This window comes from Maylandia zebra, linkage group LG22 (assembly GCF_041146795.1).
Source record: "Maylandia zebra isolate NMK-2024a linkage group LG22, Mzebra_GT3a, whole genome shotgun sequence".
Classification (NCBI taxonomy): Eukaryota; Metazoa; Chordata; class Actinopteri; order Cichliformes; family Cichlidae; genus Maylandia; species Maylandia zebra.
In genome coordinates this window covers 31,498,240-31,518,012 of record NC_135187.1, presented here as the reverse complement: position 1 = coordinate 31,518,012, position 19,773 = coordinate 31,498,240, and the positions used below count along the sequence as shown (strand labels likewise).

The window sequence follows — 19,773 nt, the reverse complement described above, 5'->3', positions numbered from 1 at the left end:
GATGCAGATTCTCCACATTCTTTGGAAACGATGTGACCTGTCTGTGGAGCCCTGCTGGGATGTGTTGTGTGTTTTAATGTCTTGGATTTACATAGTATGCCTTTATTCCCCCCTAACCAGCTGACTGTCTTATCTTGTGTAAGCAGCACTGTAGGCTAAAACCCCCATATGGCTGCCAGAGAACCTGTCTCACCTTCCTTGTCTGTTTATTCACACCAATGGAATGATAAGATTTTATGCTGCTTACAGTCACAAATACAAACAAAGACCCTGCATTCACTGCATTAAATGCTCCGTCTGGCCTACTTTTCATGGGAGATGGCATCCCACTGGTGTGTGTTTTCAGCGTGTAAGGTCTCTAATGGGAATATTAAGGGGCCAGTGTCAAGCCACCCTATAAGAGTGCACATCAAGCCAACCTCCTCGCATCGACCTATCATAAGCTCTCAGTCAAATCACATCCTAATTCTCCACACTGTGTATGTTTGTGTGACTCCTCTCCCTGGTGATATGTGTCATCGTGACTCTTGGAGTGTGTTTGTGCATAAAACACATCTATCAGACTATCCTTGGAAAGTGTTGTGCATTTAATCAGATCCATATCTCTTTAATTGAAATACTGTTTCTCCAGTTCTCTACCATACTTATTTACTTGCTACTTTGCATGTCTCAGTGTGTTCATGCTATCAAGTAAGGCTGCAAAAGTAGTCTACAAGCACGTGGATTGTGTAGTAAAAACCGTCAAAAAGTTATATGTGGAACAAACGTTGTACATTTCTCATAATAAAAGTTCTCCATCTTGGCTACCAAGCAGAAAGACAGGAACCACCAAAGAATTGTGAGACAGTATGAAAGAGGAAGAACTGTCAGCATGACTCGAATCATGTCATCAGAGAAATGCTTTTTTGTCTGTTAAGCCACTTCAAACTGCTCTACAAATCATTCAAGAACTAATCTTGTGTCTACACTTAACAGACAACTTAGCAAATAACCAATTTTACATTCTTTTATCCTTAGGTACTTTGTTACTAGTAACTAGTAACAACAACAATTATAACAAGGTGGTTGCTGAAAAGCCGTTAGATAAAAACATGGCGTATCTTGGCATGCTGTGCAAAGTGTCCTTACAATATATGAGGAAACTATACAAGTGGAGTGTAAAGGAAGACGTGGCAGACGCAGGAAACCTCCTACAGCAGATGAACAGTATCTGAAAGTGGTGTCCTTAAGAAAGATGAAAAAGTCAAGTAAATACCTAACAAAGAACCTGAGAGATGCATTGAGCTCTTTGGATGAACCATCTACTGTTTGCCACATCAGAAATATTCTCAGTTGAAGGGAGGTTGTGAAGAAGCCATTCGTAAGGAAGGGAAATAAGTGGACAAGGTTGAGGTATTCCACATTACACTAGATGAACTGCTTTTAGCTTTTAGCTTGGCCACCGGGTGTCTCAGAATTCCTTCTTAACCTTGGTGGCTTCTTTCAACTTCAGTGTCCACTGTCTGGTTTGGAATTACCATCACGACAGGTACCAACTACATTACAGCCACAACTCTGTCCAGCCACCTCAATAAAGGAGATGCACGAGGTTTAGACTCCATGTCCCCAGGCCTTTGGAATACTTTATGGAGTTCTGCTGGAGGTAGGAATTGAGGATACCAACATAAGGGGCCCCTGCCAGAACACACTCGGGTTCAGATCAGGCAGGCCATTCCATGTCGCACGTTCAGGTCTCACTGCCATTGCACACATGGGAAGCTGGAGATGGGACCACCCTAGACTGGCACCAAACACAAAATGCAGCCAATCCCTATGAGGCCTCCTGTGGATGGTGAGCCCATAGTAAGGCAGGGCAATGTCAGCTGTTCACCCGACGCTCTCCCTTGTGCTCCCTCCAGTTCCCTCCCTGGACAAACTGGTCTTTTGATTTGTACTTTTTCATATCAAGCAACTCTTTCTTTGTCTGGCCCCTCACCAAATTTTCCTTGGAAAACCCTACCAGAGGCATAAGGCCCAACATCACTGCGTCTGGATCACTGGGATACAAAACATCCTCCACCACAATAAGGTGGTGATTCATGGAGGGGATTAATTGGGGGCACGTACTAACAAACATATTTTATTACCTTTGTCAAACAGCTTACCAGTATATTAGTCTCCCCAAGTCTGCCTTACTGATCAAGACACAAGAATATTATCACTTGTCTCTTGAAAACGAATAACTGTGTTTTCTAGTGATCCCTTTAAGAACAGTTTCAAAAAAGTCGAAACACTTCCAACTAGCTTTGACATCTTAACATCTCTGGTAGTGCTGCATTCTGCACCTGACAGTGAGGCTCTCCACCTTTACACTGCTGGATCAAATGAAACTCAAAAAGGAAATATCCATCCATGTGATTCACTCTTACAATAAGACCACAAAAGAGATGAGAGTGAAATATAGTTTCATTCGATTGATCCCTCACAGACGTTGGTTACATTGAATCTCATCTTTTTACAGCTAATATTTAAGATTAATTTAGATTCTACATGTTGGAATTATGTTACAAAATATCAAAACTACATTGGCTGTTTTGTAAAGGTCAGGCCTACACTGAACTCCATTATGACGTTTTATACATGAACTTTTGGCATTAAGAACTTTATTTTTTTTAAACATATTATGGGGCTCATTGTCAATAGATTTGCCATGCTTTATGCTTGAACTGAAGTGCCTCTTGCCCACACTGTCATGATACAAGGTTCTGAAACTCATTAGATTTTCAAAGCCAAAAATACATCTGACAGATTTAGAAACCAAGTGTGGGCAAAGCTTGTGAAACCTGGTTTATGTTTCCTGTGCTGGCAGAGCATTACTTCCTCCATTTCATGACCTTTAACTACAGAAAGGCAATGATGTAGCAGAAGTGTGCTCATGTGAGATTTCCTCACTTAAACCAAGCATATACCCAGGAGTATAACAATGGAAATGCACATGATGCATAAGTCATTCAAAAAAAGCCCTTGTTGCAACATAAGGGAGTGTTAATTTCGGTAAAAAGGGCTTAGTAAATTGCACGTATCAGTGTGAGTTTCTGTGTTTCATCAGGCCAGTTAGAGCCACTGGCAATACAGCTGCAACATTAGTGGGTCAGTGTGCCATCAGCCCATTCATCAGCACTTCTTCCTCTCTTCCCTCTGCCTCCATCTCCCCTCTGACTCACCATCAGTCCGCCATTCCCTCGCTACCTACCGCTCACTCCCTCTCCCGCTCGCTTAAGTTGGTGAAGAGTGCATATGCAGAGTGTTTTAAAGCTCATGAATGAATTCCTTTAGACAATTCCAAACTAAGTGTGTAGAGGAACTTTGCTAATAAGGTGCATTTTATAAATGCAGCAAGTATTTGAGAGATAGAAAATTAGACAGTCAAGAAAAGTCGAGATTCTCGAGATTTGTGGCAAAACTAAGATAAAACTAAAAACAGAAACTTTTTTGAGTTGTGACCATGTGTTGGAAGCATTCTCAGTAGTTCAGCCAAATAAAAAATAGGTAGTTAAAAGTGTTCATGGTCATGCCTATAGTGACCTCAGAAACTAGTTGATGACACAGTGATCATCAGTCTTCTTGTGGGGGAGAAGTCAGGCCATGGGCAGGTTGTAGAAGATTTTGTGGCTTGGTGTGATGAGTCCTTCCTTTAACTGAATGTGTCAAAAGCTAAAGACACGATTATTGATTTTAGGAAGTCCTCTTATAGCTCATCACTTACTATTATTAAAACAGCTGATACTGGGATTGCGGAGAGTTATAAGTATTTAGGTGTGGTGGTGCTTAGGTGGTGCTTTACCATAACCTGTGTTTTGAAGCTCATGCTGATGCCACTACTAACAAAGTTCAGCAAAGACTGTTCTTTTTAAGGAAAATGAGATCCTTTAATGTCTCATCTGAGATGTTGTCTTTGTTTTACAGAAGTTGTATTGAATCCATTATGTCTTTTTGTATCGCTGCCTGGTTCGGTAACCTGACGGTGAAGAATAAGAATCGCTTGGGACTTCTGGTAAAAACTGCTAAAAAAATTTCAGGGTGCTGGCTAGACAGACTTTCAACCATTTATAACAAACATGTGCTGAGGAAGGCTCGTTCTATTGTTAATTGTTTGAACCATCCACTTCACAGTGAGTTTGACTTGTTGCCCTCTGGCCACCGTTTTAGAGTACCTGTGAGGAAGACCAAAAGACTCCAGGCTTCTTTTATCCCTACTGCAACCCATCTCCTTAATGGCAAATAATTGTCTTGTGGCTTTTTATTATTGTTATTATTATTATTAATATTATTGTTTTGTTTACTCTTATTGTTGCCTTGCTGCTAAACTAATTTCCCCTTGTGGGACAACAAAGAATTTGAATTGAACTTGAATTGAAATAGTTGGTTGGCTAGTTGATTTCAACCGCTGCTGGGTGAAATTATATTTTACAGAGGAATTCATGGTTCTTAAGGATTTATATCATCATCACCAAAATTTGTATTTATTTGCCAGTAAAAGATTTTGAAATTTCCAAAAACCTTCTGATTGTATTTATTATATCGTAGAATCATATAAATTATTTCTGCTTTGGAATTCTGTTAAAACAATACACGGAACTCCCGATAATGTGGGCCACTCTCGTTCATGTTGTGCTGTTTTTACTCCTTTAGCTTCGTCTCTGCTACACAAAAGATAGGGGTCATAATATACTTCTTTGTAGTAAAGTCAAAATGAGTGTTATAAACAATGGAAACTTTCAATTTTAGTGATTGGCTTGCTTCTTGTATATGCATTTTGATTTTTTTTATGTTGTTTTCAAACTACTTCCTCTTTGTGGTTAGCACTGTCTCATTCCCTTTCATGTTCAGGAGAACCACTCAACATTGTAACTACAGTGTGAACACTGTGAAAAATGATTGACATCCTGATATCTTATTCTTTCTTTCTTATTTATCACACTTAAATGTTTCAGATCGTATAACAAATTTTTATTATTAGACATAGATAACCCAAGTAAATACAAATTACAGTTTTAAAATTATGATTTTATTTATTAAAGAAAGAAAAGTTATAGGTCTTAGGTCATGAAAGCATCTCAGTCTGATTTAAGTCGGGACTTTGACAAGGCCACTCCAAAACCTTTTTGAGCCAATTAGATGTAGTCATGCTGGTGTGTTTTGGATAATCTTTCTGCTGCATATCCCAAGTGAGTTTGTGCTTCAGAAGAAGCACTAATAGTCAGACGTTCTCCTTCAGGATTTTCTGGTAGAGAGCAGAATTCACTGTTTCAAGTCGCCCAGGTCCTGAAACAGTAAAGCAGTCCATAGTACTACCACCAACCTGTTTGACTCTTGCTATGATGGTCTTATGAAGTGGTGTGTTAGTTTTACCCCAAATGTAACAGGACTCTTCCATAGATGTTGTTTTTACCAAGTCTCTTTCTTATTGTTGAATCATGAACTCTGACCTTAACTGAGGCAAGTGAGGCCTTCAGTTTTTTAATGCTGTTCTGTTTTGTTTTTGTTTTGTTTTTTTCTATTTGGCTCTCACTGTGGTTCGCTGGAGTCCCAAAACCTTATAAATGGTTTCACAACCCTTTCCAGATTGAGATATATCAATGACATCTTAGCTGATGTGTTTCTTTTTGAGATCTTTCAGCCTACTTCAAATTGTCAGGCAGCCTCTGTATAAGTGATTTCTTAATTCAACAGATCTGGCAGTAACCAGGCCTGGGTTTGGCTAGAGAAATTGAACTCAGCTTTTTTTGATGAAACATTTAAGTATGACAAATATGCAAAAGACTAAGGATTCAGGAAGTGCGCAAATACATTATTGGGCTACATAGCATTGGCTTTTTGGATGACTACATACAAGGCATTTATGTTATGCTGTAGGCTAAATCTCCAAACATCAACCTGTCTTGATACGCTATTGGGCACCAGTATCAGAAGTTCATTTTTTCAGGTATCAGATATTAATGGTTTGATAGGTTTTCCTATCACAGATGTCATATTCCAGCACTAACTTGTCTTATCTCTAAAATCATTCCACAAGTACACTTTCTGTTTTGATTTCTGTTAAATTCTCGCTTTCCTCGAAGCTGAATGCCTCGGATGCGTACAAGAGATAAACACAGAAAGGCATACCAGCCTAAGATTCTCAAATTTTTTGGTCCAAATGCGCAAGCCTGATTTCCCTTCTTTCAGTGTGTTCCCATTTCCCTGCTTTACTTTGGCTTTCCCTCCATCTCTCGCTGGATGGATGGTAAAGTAGAGAGGAGGAGGCAGAAGAGGAAAAAGGAGGGGGTGGATGTGTTGTGCAGTTCTGCTGAATGTGCTCACATGTATGAAAGAAGAAGCATTTATTTTAGGACTCTCGCGTGGGTGTACACAGATTTGAAACACACACACACACAGACACACACACACTGGAGAAGTGAGAGCTCGCAAACGCAGAGATAGGCCTGACCTACCTTTATATCAATCTGGTTTTGAAAGCTGCTGGAAGGGTGTTTTTCTCTCCAGCTCCCAGACTCTTCCGTATACCTGAATACTTCAAATGCATTACACATCCCCTCTACACACACACACACACACACACACACACACACACACACACACACACACACACATGCACACACACACACACACAGCCAGGAGAAGCAGGAAAAATAAAGAGAAAAAAACCCAACAGGACAAGAGGTGAGAGCCAGAGAGCATGAAAGGAAAATAAAAGGCAAGTGGTTCGCCTCTCAGCAACACATCGCACAATAAGTGTCCACGTTGTTGTGTCATATTGTGCCAGCATTGCCACAGCATTATAGTGTGTAGAAGCTGTTGTCATGGTAATAAGGTCGCTGGCATGCTCATATGTCAAAAGGGATTTATAATGGGCTGACACCATTTTCGCTGCTGTATGTGCCAGCCGTGTGTGCGTGCGTGTGTACATGCCTGTGTTTATGTATACAGTATGTTAGACAAAGACAGACTGGCATTTTGAGTGTGAGTGTGTGTGTGTGTGTGTGGGAGCGGGGGGGCTGTAATTTCCCCAAGAGCAAGGTTGAATTTCCACATTTAACACAAACCCTACATTATTTCCCCCAAAAATCCAGCCTTATTTCAAAATAAAGCCTTACAGTTCTTAAAAAAATACCCTTTCAGAAAGTCCTCAGCCAATACATCCTTTTTCTCCTTCTCAGTATTTCACATTGTTATTTACATTGTGACACATAACTTGAGGGAAATCCCCATAGGGATTCCCCCTCTGATAATAAATTTGTTTGTAATTGGACATAAAAAGCAAAAGTAAAAGTAAAATGTCACGTGGGCGCTCGCCGTACTTGATTCCTCAGTGGTAGTATTTGGATTGTAAATGGAAAGTCCCTGACATTGGAGTTTATTCTTGTTGTGTGAATGTGTCAAAGTGTAAAGAGAAAGTAAAGAGAACCAAGTGTGTCGCTCCAGACAACATATTAATGGAACCTACTTAGCTGGACTTGTGTACCACACAACACTCCACCACCCCATTTCCTTGCTCGTTGTTGTTTGCCCCCCGGCTCCGAGGCTTTTGACCCTAGCTACTAAGGCAGCTCAAAGGTTATTTTTTTGCTCTGCTCTCTATTTGTCCATCTTGGACATCTGTCAGCTCAAATGCTAGACCATATGCTGCCTATTGCTGCAAAGTCACTGCTTATGTGATTGTGCGAGTCCTAGATATTGACTGGCTGGCTTTGATTAAAATCCTGATTATAATCCAGGGCAAGTGATGCATCCATTTTCAAAAAAAAAAAAAGAAAAAAATTGGCGTGGTCGCCTATAAACAGTTTCAAAAAGTGATGTTCAAAAAATAATACAAAGGTAGGAGGTGTTGATGAACTTTCAGAGCACTCTCACACTCTTCTGATGTAAGACCATAAGCCTCTGTCCCTCATCCTTTCTGTCTCCGTCTCTCACTGTCTTCATTCAGCTCTTCTCTAACCCTCCAGCCAGAATTGTGATGCTCATACATAGAGTGAAACAATGGAGGCTTTAGGAGATCATCTGAACATCCAGGGCTACAGAGCTTCATTGACTGCAAGAAAACAAAAGGACAGTAAGGGGGTGGCATTTGCCGTCACATGTAAGATAAAAGTCGCTGACGTTAACATAAATTACAGCTACCGTGGGATTAAAGGCAGGTAACAGTAACTGGGAGATGTAGTCAGCATACCAAAGCTGTTTCAAGAGCCTCAGGCAATGACCTCAAGTCATGCAATCAAAGGGTGGGGGTAGGGCAGGTCAAAGGGCAGGAAAAACTCAGAGAATTCCCCGAGGCTCAGCTGTATAGCTTGGTTTGATAAGGTGACAGCAAGGAGAAAGTTAAAGGGTATGATTGGGCTCTGTTACACTTTTAGTGATGTGGCTAATAATCCTTTTCTGACAGTTGGAGGAGGTGATTGGCTCGTTCAAGCCGAGGAGTTTGATGACAGCGACACATTAAAGTTCAGTGGTGCTTTTGGCAAGTTGTTTATTTTTGAAGCATATATGGAAACTTGCCATTCACATTCACTGCTTGTGACGAACCAGTAAAAACAAATGATAACTGAATGAACTGTTTTCCCACTCGTGCGTGTTTGCCTTTGTGGTTATGACATCATACTTTCATTTCCCACATGCGCTTAGTCACGGCAGTAATGTTACCTGATTGGAAAGTACCTTTCTCACACTGCTCCATCCTGACACAGTAAAACTGAAAAAGTTAGGTGACTTCCTCTGAAGAAGGTTGAATGCCCTCCCCCCACACATACCAAAGTATTTCCCTAAAACATCTGCTACACGTGAGTCCACGCTGTTGGCTGCTTTGACACTTCCCTTTACTTATCCATTTCCAGTAGTACCTACTCCTAGTACAGCTGAGTAGGTACTAAAAAGGTACCTTGTACCAGGTAGTACCAACTAGTGGAAAACCCTAAAAACCGAATCAAGCCGTCCTGAGAAGGTACTCCCTGAACCTGGTTCTGCCGGCCGTTTCTTCCTGCTAAAAGGGAGTTTTTCTTTCCCACTGTCGCCGAAGTGCTTGCTCATACCATATGATTGTTAGGTTTTTTTCTGTATGCATATTGTAGGATCTACCTTACAATATAAAGCACCTTGAGGCGACTGTTGTTGTGATTTGGCGCTATATAAATAAAATTAATTGGGAAGTTCTCCTTTTCTATCTGGTGCATCTTTATCATTATGCACCATTACCTGATGGTGACAGACAGTCACAACAGTTGGCAGAGAGGCGGAAATGCTTCTGGACATTTGCTACATCTTTCTCTGGATGTAGCAAATGTCCAGAACCATTCAAATAGGCTGCAAGAAGTTGCTGTGAACTGCGGGTATTCATTTCTTTGAGGTGAAGTATTGCTTTGTCTTTTCAGTTATTTCCATCTTCATGTTTACAATTTAAAGCTCCAGATTACTGATATTAATATGAAGATTAAAGTGTCCAAATGTAGCAAAACTGTAGCAAAAGCCATGGCCTTTCCTCGTTTAGTGGCTGTGTTAACATGTAGTTTTAAACACTGCTCAGAATAATATTTAGCAGCAATTAAGCTATGTAGACTTATGATTCTCAGAATGATCAGCATTTCCAAATAACACAAAACGCATTATTTAATTTTTACCAAATTGAGGAGGTAGAATGCCTATATACTCTAATCAGAAAAATAAATTCTAGGTTTAACATTGTGCTTGTTAGGATGTGGCTAGATCATAGCCAAACAATACCTCTAATCCTAAATGAGGTTTAAATTTCCAAGGTTTTTCTATATATTTTCTGTCTATCATCTTTTCAAAACTCTGTCGTTAAATGTGACTCATTCACGCCCACTTTGCTTCACTTGGCACCATTATCTTGAGTCTTCTTGTCTCCATCCCGTCCCAGTCCTGCCTTTGTAAAGGCATTGGAATTGGGGAGGGGTTAACAGCTGTTTGATGACCTCTTGTCAGTTCTTTGCCTGCACCTCATGTTATCACCAAAGCTATCAGCACGTCATTCCAGTGCATGCGATGTCCAAACAATGCGTTGACTGCCTCTACCTCCAGCTATCTTCTTTCTCCCCCAGCCACTGCTTTCTTTATATCTGACGTCTCTGCTCTGACATGCTGATTAGAACCCCCTTTCCTCCTCTTTTCCCCCATCCTGTCTGCATTCCAGCCCTCAGCACATCTATATGAACCCTGTCACAGCTGACGTACCAATGCTTTGTGTGTGTATAATGTGCATCTACGAGTGAAGGAGCACTCCTTTGTGCCTTTCTCCCCCTGACGCTAGTTTGGTCCCATGACAATGCTTCCCTTATATGCACATGAAACACAGGGGCACATGTGCAAACACGCAGATGTGCATTACACAGAGCAAAAAGTGTTAAGAGTGGCGCTGCGGAGGTGAGGAGACGATGAGTCTGTTCTTCGTCACTGGTCTCACAGCCGTCGTTGGCATCACACTGTGTCTAAGATTTCAGGGGAAAAGAAGAATGGAGCAGTTTATGTAGTTCAGGCTGCAGAAGTCAACCATGATGGCGCTCGCCCCCCCTCAAGGCCCCCCACCCCCCGCCCACCACCACCACCACCCACCCCCAATCTCCTCCAGGCGTGAGTTACCTCAGGAGGGGTGAAGAAGCCCATTCACAGGAGAAGATGGCTTGAGAAGACGGGAGGGCCTGCGTGCCAGGCATTCCACAGTACACAGTGGACACATTATTATGACATTTACAAGGGCAGCAAGAGAGATACAACGTGATATGAGAGTGAGAAAAGGTTGTCCTCTCAACATGACTGCCAGAAAGTCGAGGCAAAACCACAAACTAACATCAGAGTAAAGAGAACCAAGTTCAAGCACATTCTTTTGAACCTTTGGATGCATATTTAAATCTCTTCTGCGATTAGGGCGAATGAAACATTTACAAATCCATTTACAAAGGTAGACTCATAGACTTTTTGAATAACTTGTTTTTTTGTCCTGCCAGTATAACATTTTCTGTTTTCCAAACAGCCACCCATAAAGATGCTTCTTTGCTTTGATATTGACATTGAGAATACGAAGGCAATTCCGTAAATGAGACAAAGGTAACAACAACATGGCCAAAAGTAAACCCCATTCGGGATTCTCTTGCATTCCTCTGGTTTGGGGCTGTTTTCTTTGGTTTGGGCTGGAGCCATTTGTTCCAATTCAGGGGAAGTCTCGTTGCTTCACCATACAATGCTATTTCAGAGAATAATGTGCTTCCAACTTTGTGGCAACATTTTGGAGAAGGCCCTTTCCTGTTTTAACAGGACAATGCGTTCATGCCTCGAGTCCATAAATGAGACTAAGACAAATGTATTTTGTTAAGTTTGTTGTGGACTGAGATGTCAGAAGTGTAGACTGTCACTATAAGAAGATATATTTAAATATATGAAAGATGGATGTAATTATATTGAAACCAGTGACCATCAGTGTTGAGAGGTTATGTGTGTAATGTGATTATATTTAAATGAGAGGTTTGAGAGTTACGTTTTCAGTTATTGCTTGCAAGCCTGGTTAGCAAGCTAAATTTATAAGACATCTACTCATCATTGCTAAGCAACAAGCTTGTAATAAACTAGAATTTCACTCTGTTCTATCAAAGAAGCCCATGCCCTTTGATACTATCTAGATAGATGACTTATAAATACAATTCATCCACCATAAGGAAGCTATCAGTAGTTGCTAAACACGTTTTTTTGTTTGTTTGTTTTTAGCTGTAAACATGTTTTTTAATCCTGTAAAGCTGACTATTTTAACATGGGACTCTATGGTGGCTGACTCTTGGAGACAGCCTCAATGGCCATTACAGGAATTTTCTTTCGCTCAGGAGGTTGACGCTTGATGAGGATACAAACAGGAGACAGTTAGCCTAACTTAGCAGAAAGACCTGCACATGCAAGCAGGAAGAGCTTGCATGAAAAGGTAAATATATTTTCCTAAAAGCACTTGGCGGTGACTTCCTGGAGTCTTGTCCTTAGTGAGTTTGCCAGGCAACCAGCACATGGAGGTCACTGCACCTGTCCAGGAAATACCACATAATAACACCATAAAACCACAATGCTAATCAGCAAGCATCATTTTGATTTTGTTCATGTTTTTCTTGTCCTGTTACCTCCTACTGATCTCATTTGCCTTTTCTGTTTCTCTGAATCTGTTCTGTCTACTTTTATTTGATGCATCTATATTGTTTGCTGGTAATAATTTCTTGGTTTCATTACTAATTAAATGATCCATCTTTTCTGACCACCATGGTAATTTGGTCATGCATTATAGCCTTCTTCCCTGATCACATAAGAATGATAACACTGTTTTTTTATAGTTAATATCTCCCAATAAATGTAACCTTTATTTCACATGGTTTTGTTATGCTAGGCTACTGATGTCAGACAGCGACACAACTTAGACTCTTAACCTTTGCGGGAAGCAGATTGTTGAGGAAGTAAGGCCTGCAAACTCCACAGGAGCCTAAACAACACTCAGGCTAAGAGGCCCTTCTTCTTCTTCTTCTTCTAGTGAGCCTGTAATAAAGTACATTAAACAAAGGCTGATCAAATGTTTTGCCCTGTGAGCTCAGTGTTTTTTCTATCTATTATAAAGACTAAGATGTGCATAATATGTATAAGTATAATCTAGCTTGGATTTTATGGCACTATATGGCCACTAAATATACTTTAATTTGACCATATTTTAAAAGCAAGAGCTAGGTGACGGCTCTCTTTGTTTACTATCTATTAAAGAGAGTGTTATCTCACGTAATGTCTACTTTGGTGCACTGTGCAGCCTGTTGCTACTTATTAATTAATGTGTTGCAAAAAAAAGTGAGATTTTTTTTGTAATTCTTGTGTGCTTTGGTTACTTTCTTCTAAAAACAAAAACAAAAACAAAACTCAGGGAGTAACAAGTTGCTCTCATGTGTGTGAAAAGTATCGATAAAACTAACTGATGAACATACGAGCAACAATGTATAGTGTTTCCATCCTCCTTCAAGCCCTCATGCTATAAGATCAACTCAGTAGATCCCAGCTGTGAACAACTATTAGTCTTGGTTCTCCTTTATCTCTTAGCAAGAATTTAATTAACTAAAGATTACTTATTTAATGTCATTATATTAGCAATTACTTACACTATATCGTCAGAAATATTTGCTTGCCTTCCTTCACACAAACGAATGTGAGTAGCATCCCATTCTTCGTAATCCACAAGGTTTAATATGAAGTCAGCCCATTTTTTGCAGCTATAACAGCTTCAACTTTTTGTGTAAGGCTTTCCACATGGTTTAGGAGTTTGTTTATGGGAATTTATGACCATTCTTCCAGACCCACATTTGTGAGGTCAGACGCTGATGTTGGACTGGCTCGCAGTCTCTGCTTTAATTTATTCCAAAGGTCGTCTGTCAGGTTGAGGTCAGGCCAGTCAAGTTCTTCCACACCAAACCTGCTCATCCATGTCTTTATGGACCTTGCTTTATGCACCGGTGCGCAGTCACGCTGGAAGAGGATGGGGCTATACCCAAACTGTTCCCACAAAGTTAAATTGTCCAAAATGTCTTGGTATGCTGAAACATTAAAAGTTCCTTTCACTGGAACTGAGGGCAACTGAGGGGCTTAGCCCAACTCCTAAAATGCAACCTACACCTCCAACAAACTTTATACAGCAAAACCCAGACATGTTGATTGGATTGCAAGATGAAGACGGGTGAATCGTCACTCCAGCACATCTCCACTGCTCTAGACTCCAATGGCGGCGTCCTTTACGCCACTACATCCGACTCTTTGCATTGTGTTTGGTGATGTAAGGCTTGGATGCAGCTGCTCAGCCATGGAAACCAATTCCTTGAAGCTCTCTGCACAATGTTCTTGAGCTAATCTGACGGCCACATGAAATTTGAGAGTATGTATCAATTGACTCTGCGCACTCCACGCTTCAGCATTTGCTGGCATGACAGCAATTCCCCCACAATGACACACACATTGTTACAATGCCACTAACAGCTGACTATGGACAATTTACGAGTGAGAAAATTTCACAACTGCACTTTTTGTTGAGGTCTGCATGCAGTCTGCATGTCTAAGTACTTGATTTCATACACCCGTGGTCATGAAAGTGACTGGAAGACCTGAATTCATGTGAGCAACATCAGTAAGGAGCACTCTGCATTCTACAGTGAAAGTCTTCAGCTGATACAGTCACATGAATAACTTTGTATTAACCACATTGATGAAATGTTTGCATGGACAATGCAAAACTGTGCTTTGAGCCCATTGTAAATGCATTAATGATTACACAGTTCAGCCAGTATCTCAAACTCATTTCTGTTCATCGCTGATCTGTACCTGCAAAGAGATGAGCAGGTGGGTTTCTAATAGGACACACATTTCACTGGTCCCGAGTCTTACAAAATCAATTAGACAGATTGGTTGCAGTAAAGAACAATTTGCGCCACTGAACACTGGAGTCTTTGGCTTGCGTAACTGAGGTTTTTAACATCAGCAGCTGTTGTGAAGAATGTTTGTGGAGGCGAACGATCAGGGGGAATGTGCATGATCATCCCGTTGGCATATTTAAGCACTGGTATGTTGTTGACAAGCGGAAGTGAACAACATTTCTAGTCACGTAGACATGAGGAGACAGCGTGACATGCTACTAGCCTCAACAAGAATCCTGTTCTCCAATCTGATGGCCAGAAATGTGTCCTCTAAATCTACATCGAACAATAGAGTAAACTCTCATTCAGTTGTTTTCGTTCATTTGTATTGAATGACAGAAGTGAATCCACTTTACCATTCAGCTGCTCCTCCTGGTGGGAACAGATCTAGATGGGAAATAGTGTACCTGGAGGTAAAAACATTCCCATTCCCAGTCTTTTTCTGTTTTAGTTTCCACCTGTTGATTTTGTCACAGTTAAGTCCTCTGTATAAATGAAAACTGTCATAAAATTTCTTCCATCACAGTGAGGGACTTAATGGACATACGGTGAAAGCAACATTAAAAAGTGCTGAACTCCAAGACAGCGGAGAGGTGATCCATGGGGAAACGAGTGGGTTACTGTTTTTTTTTAACTGCAAAAGAGCACGCTGGCCTTGGCGGAGCATGCGCTCCCTGAATGCCCATTTAGGTTGCGTTTATTTCTGTGTAACCAAGATTTTGATCTAATTGCTCTTCCAGTGTGCCTTTTTCAGATAACTGCTCTGTCAATTAGTGGGATGCAGTGAATCAAACCCATGACAATCCAAAATTACTAGATTTCCACAACAGTACAGATTGTGGTAGAAGTATAACTTTTTAGAGCAAAAAGAAAAGCTGTTTAAAGGCTTTATTTAGGGCATAGTCATTTATATGGTTTGACTTGTTCTTCCATACATGCAAAATCAATAGTCAAGTGACCTCTGAAATTAAGGCTAATTTAGCCGTACTTCAAAAATAGAGGAATTTTAAGATGGCTATAGTGTTGCAAGAATTACTTCTTCTCCTCTTAAACTGTATTTCATGAGCTGTGTTGTGCTAGTAAAGCATAATACATCTACCTGATGGAACTACTATTTTCTCGAGTAATTTGACTGCCCAGGGGAGACTGTGCCTGTGATTTACTCTATATGGAGGCTTTTTCATACCATAAGTTGACTTCTGGAAACGTGTTGGATTTTACTGACAGTCTGACTAATTGCTGAATCAGACTGTAATTTGAGATATGTTTTTGTCTACCATCTGTACTGAGACTGAAACCAAAAGATGTCCAGTCAGAATTCCCCCACTTACGCCAGGAAGCAAAAGTGAAACAATAATGGTGCAGTGCATTACTAAATGCCATGAAATGAGACAGTGGGAATGGGAGGTGAAAGGAAAATAAATCTAGGTAAAAAGGGTTGTCTTTCTACTTTTTAGAGCAGTTTTCACTTCTTCTTTTTTTTGGCACTTTGAGGAAAGGATCTAACAGTCAATTAATAACTCAAAAGAACTAGTTGCAGCCCTAAGGGTGCTTGTGCATCCTGTGTAAATAAACTGCTACAGTGAATAGAGTTGTTATACCGTGTTCATTATTTCTCACTGCTGATTTCTTGATCAAAGCAACTTTAGGTTCAATTTATGCTATGACTGAGTGTATCAGGTGCAATGCTATTAAAGCCCGCACACACATCCAAACAAGTGGTTTAATGTTTACTATAAATATACCTCACTCTCATCTGGTAATCACCTAGATGTTCTATGAAGCTATGTGCTCCATATCTTCCCTCTGAATTATCAGCCATCATGTGAATTGAGGTAAGCAAACACACTCATACAGTAATACTCACTACAAGGAAGGAAACTACTTTTGTGTGGGAGACTTTTCTCTTATCTTTATGCTATGTCAGCATTGTTTTTTTAGTTTCATGCCTATAAAACACTGCATTTAGTAAGGCTGAATTGATTTCATTGCTGGGGGTCCACTAGAGGGGCGGGGACAATTAGGGAGTCAGAGGTGATTGGACAAAGTCGGGCTGGAGCAGACGATGATTGGCCGTTCATGAACAGGATCCGCCCACGGGTGGTGCCCTGAACCTGCTGTATGTTGAAGCGTTGCGTTCAGCGAGCTTCGAGTTTAGAGGGTCTCTCTCTATCGGGGTGGCAAGTCAGACAACGGGAACAACCGAAGGGGAGTAGCTGCTGTTTGAAGAAAAAAAATTAAAAACACACACACTTTTCACGGTTTCACCGCTGGATACGTAACTCGCTCTGGAGTTGGATTAACTTAAAACGCGCCTTTTTTAGTTTTTCTTTTTAATTTGCTTTAGAAGACCGCTACTCACCGAAGACAATGGGATCCCAGGCATCCAAGGGAGAGGTGGCCGCGGAGGCAAACGCTGCTGCCGCTGATGCTGCAGCTGCCAAAACCAACGGACAGGTAAATATACCATCTAGTTGCTCCGTATGACTACTTTATCACAGAAGGATGGCATAATAAATTGATAAAAGTTGAGTTTCTCACACGAAAACCTCGCATATAGCGGATTTGGCTAACGATGAATCGATTAAACTTGAATGTGAGGACATTTTGGGGTAAGTCAGGTGGGGCTTTGTAGCATCTTGTGCTCAGACGGGTGTTCACAGAGCTCCCCCCAAAAACATATCAGTCCGCGGGGAGGGGGGCTGTTATTTGTCACGGTTTTCCCAGTTTCAAGTAAGTATGTGTTTATTTGTCACTGAGGTCGAACCGAGAACGCTTTTTGACAGTGCCAGTCACAAAAGGGGGAGGGGGCGGCTTGCTCGCACGTAGGCAGTCTACTACTCCTCCCTGAAAAGAGCCCTGTTGCCGTCTCACCGCAAATCTTGCAAATTGGTACTTTCCAAAACGTAATGTAAGTAAAATTAGTCATTAATGAGATGTCAAATGTCACTAATATTCAAAACAACGATTTTCCGTCACTCTTACCAAATAGTCTTTGGGGGGGGGGGGGGGGGGGGGTTCATGAATAAAAAAAATTCTTCGGAGTTTTAAATGTTTTTCCCCTGGAAAATTATCACATTTTTCTTGGGTAAACAAAAAATAACAAATGAAGGTGTTTTCATTCGTCCATCGATGAGCTTCAGCCTCGTCTTTGTTGAGCCCGTCTGTCTGGCAACCCGGGCGGTCTGTGAGACGCTGCCGCCGCCTATCGCCTGATTAGGGTACTGCAAGGCGTCGCCTCTTGAGCCAGACGACATGGTGGTTAATTGATGAGCGCAACGATGCTCGGCAAAGATACGAGACCTCCCCACCAGCAGTTGTTCTTGTTTGTATTTTATGTTTGTTTTTTAATTAAAAAACACAAGACTTGATAGAAAGCTGACTTATTTTGTGTCTTTTTTTTCTTCTTTTTTTTGTAACCCTTTTTACAGGAGAACGGTCACGTGAAGACCAATGGCGATGTCTCTACAAAGCCCGATGGGGATGCTGCAGCTACCAACGGCTCCGCGGAGGCCGCCAAGGAGCCTGAAGCCAGTGCGGGAGGTGACACTATCGAACCGGCGCCTGCTGCAGACGGAGAGGCTGCAAAACCGGAGGGCGAGGCTGCGGCCAAAGAAAGCACCAAAGAGAAGAAGAAGAAGAAGTTCTCCCTGAAGAAGCCCTTCAACTTCAAACTGAACATCAAGAAGAGCAAGAAGAGCGAGGCTGTGAAAGAGGAAGCGGCTGCCGCTGCCCCCTCTGAGGAGAAGCCTGCTGAGAATGGAGCCGCTGCTCCTGCCGAGGAGAAGAAAGAGGAGGTGAAGGAGGAGGCTGCTGACGCCGACGCCGCCGCTGCCTCTGCCGCTGAGGCTCCGAAGGTGGAGGAGGGGCCAGCTAAGGAGGAGGCCCCCAAGGAGGAGGCCAAAGAGGCAGCTGCTCCTGCCCCCGAGGCCACGAAACCGACAGAGGAGAGCAGCTCGACCCCCGCTCCGTCTGAAAAGAAAGAGTGATTGTACGTTTAGCTCACAATGAACTGGGTGAACTGTTTTTCAAGAGAGAGAGAGAAAATTAAGAGTATATATATATATATATATTTATATATATGTGTATATGTATACATATGTATATGGATATATGTATATGTAAATATATACACATGTATGTGAGAGACTCCTTCGACGTGCCACTTTTTTCGTCATGATAACAAGACGACAGACTAGATTCACTAGATCACTTTCCTGGTTACTGCTCGACATCTGAACCTGGACTGAGTTTTAGGCTGCGGGTTTGGTTGCTGTGCGTGGGGAGGGGGGGGGGGGGGGATTTTTAATGGCTAGCTGGCCGGCAAATGACACCATGAAGTAACGATGGATGATGATTGGAGGTCGAAGCATCTTTTCCCTTAAAAATCCACAGCTCAAGATGCCTCCTGCCGAAGGAACGACGCTAGATAAGATACTAGGACACCACAACCACTTGAAATGACTGTTAAATAGAAGAAAAAGAAAAAGAAATCAGAAAAGACTTGCCAACTTTTTACATTCCTATATTTTAACCCAAATTTGAAGTATTTTGTGGTGTATTATAGAGAACCATCTTAAAGATTCAGAGAAGCTATGTCTTGTTTGTTCAAAGAAAAAAAAAAGATAGACGACTTTGATTTTTACCTTACTATGAAAAAAAAAGAACACTTAAGCTTGCTATGTTCACTGTTGCAGTTTGATATGAAGCAGAGTTGTTTATCTGTCTTGTGTGAGCCTGAATCTGCTTTGTCTCTGTAAATAAATTGGATTGATTTCTGTTCTTTATTTTGCTAATGTTGACAGATGTTACTGGTTTTATTGTAAAGTTGATAATGGTAAATAAATGTTGGTTACCTGCCTGTTTATGTGTCTTCATGCTTATTTCCATCATGCACTGCTCTTGCCACGGTACAGTTGACTTAGAATCTCTTGAGCGTGTCTATCACATTATCACATTTTTAACGAGTAAACAGGCGTCCACTCGCAGTAGTCAAGCAACAGGAATTCGAGCAACACACATAAACGCCATTACACAAATAAGTCCTTAAAGAAGCAAACCTTTCCACTTGGACGTAATCTCTGGGCAGTTAATCAGAATCAGAATACTTTATTAATCCCGAAGGAAAGTTATTACAAATCTTCTTTGGTCAGTAATGTATAGAAAACTGTAACTTTGTTGCAAAGATTTCGTTCAGAGTTCTTCGAGTACCAAATTTCTCTACGAAAGCACCAAGAATAAATAAATGCAGCCGCTGTGCTGTTCCCTCCAGGTTTGACCTCAAAATTTATTAAAGTGATAGTATCTCAAGTTT

At 41.2% G+C, this 19,773-nt stretch overlaps 1 protein-coding gene across 1 annotated transcript; it reads left to right on the top strand.

Moving 5' to 3' along the window:
* The first annotated feature begins 16,602 nt into the window (after positions 1-16,602).
* marcksl1b (MARCKS-like 1b) lies at positions 16,603-19,320 on the top strand. Its single transcript, XM_004563678.3, has 2 exons — positions 16,603-16,916; positions 17,891-19,320. The coding sequence occupies exons 1-2, from the start codon at positions 16,830-16,832 to the stop codon at positions 18,446-18,448; spliced, it is 645 nt and encodes a 214-aa protein (XP_004563735.1). The 5' UTR covers positions 16,603-16,829; the 3' UTR covers positions 18,449-19,320.
* The last annotated feature ends 453 nt before the right edge of the window (positions 19,321-19,773 follow it).

Bases quoted from the DNA above. Each gene is read 5' to 3' on its own strand.
- marcksl1b (XM_004563678.3), top strand. From the start codon at position 16,830: ATGGGATCCCAGGCATCCAAGGGAGAGGTGGCCGCGGAGGCAAACGCT. The intron at 16,917-17,890 runs GTAAATATACCA...CCCTTTTTACAG, and splicing joins CTGCCAAAACCAACGGACAG to GAGAACGGTCACGTGAAGAC.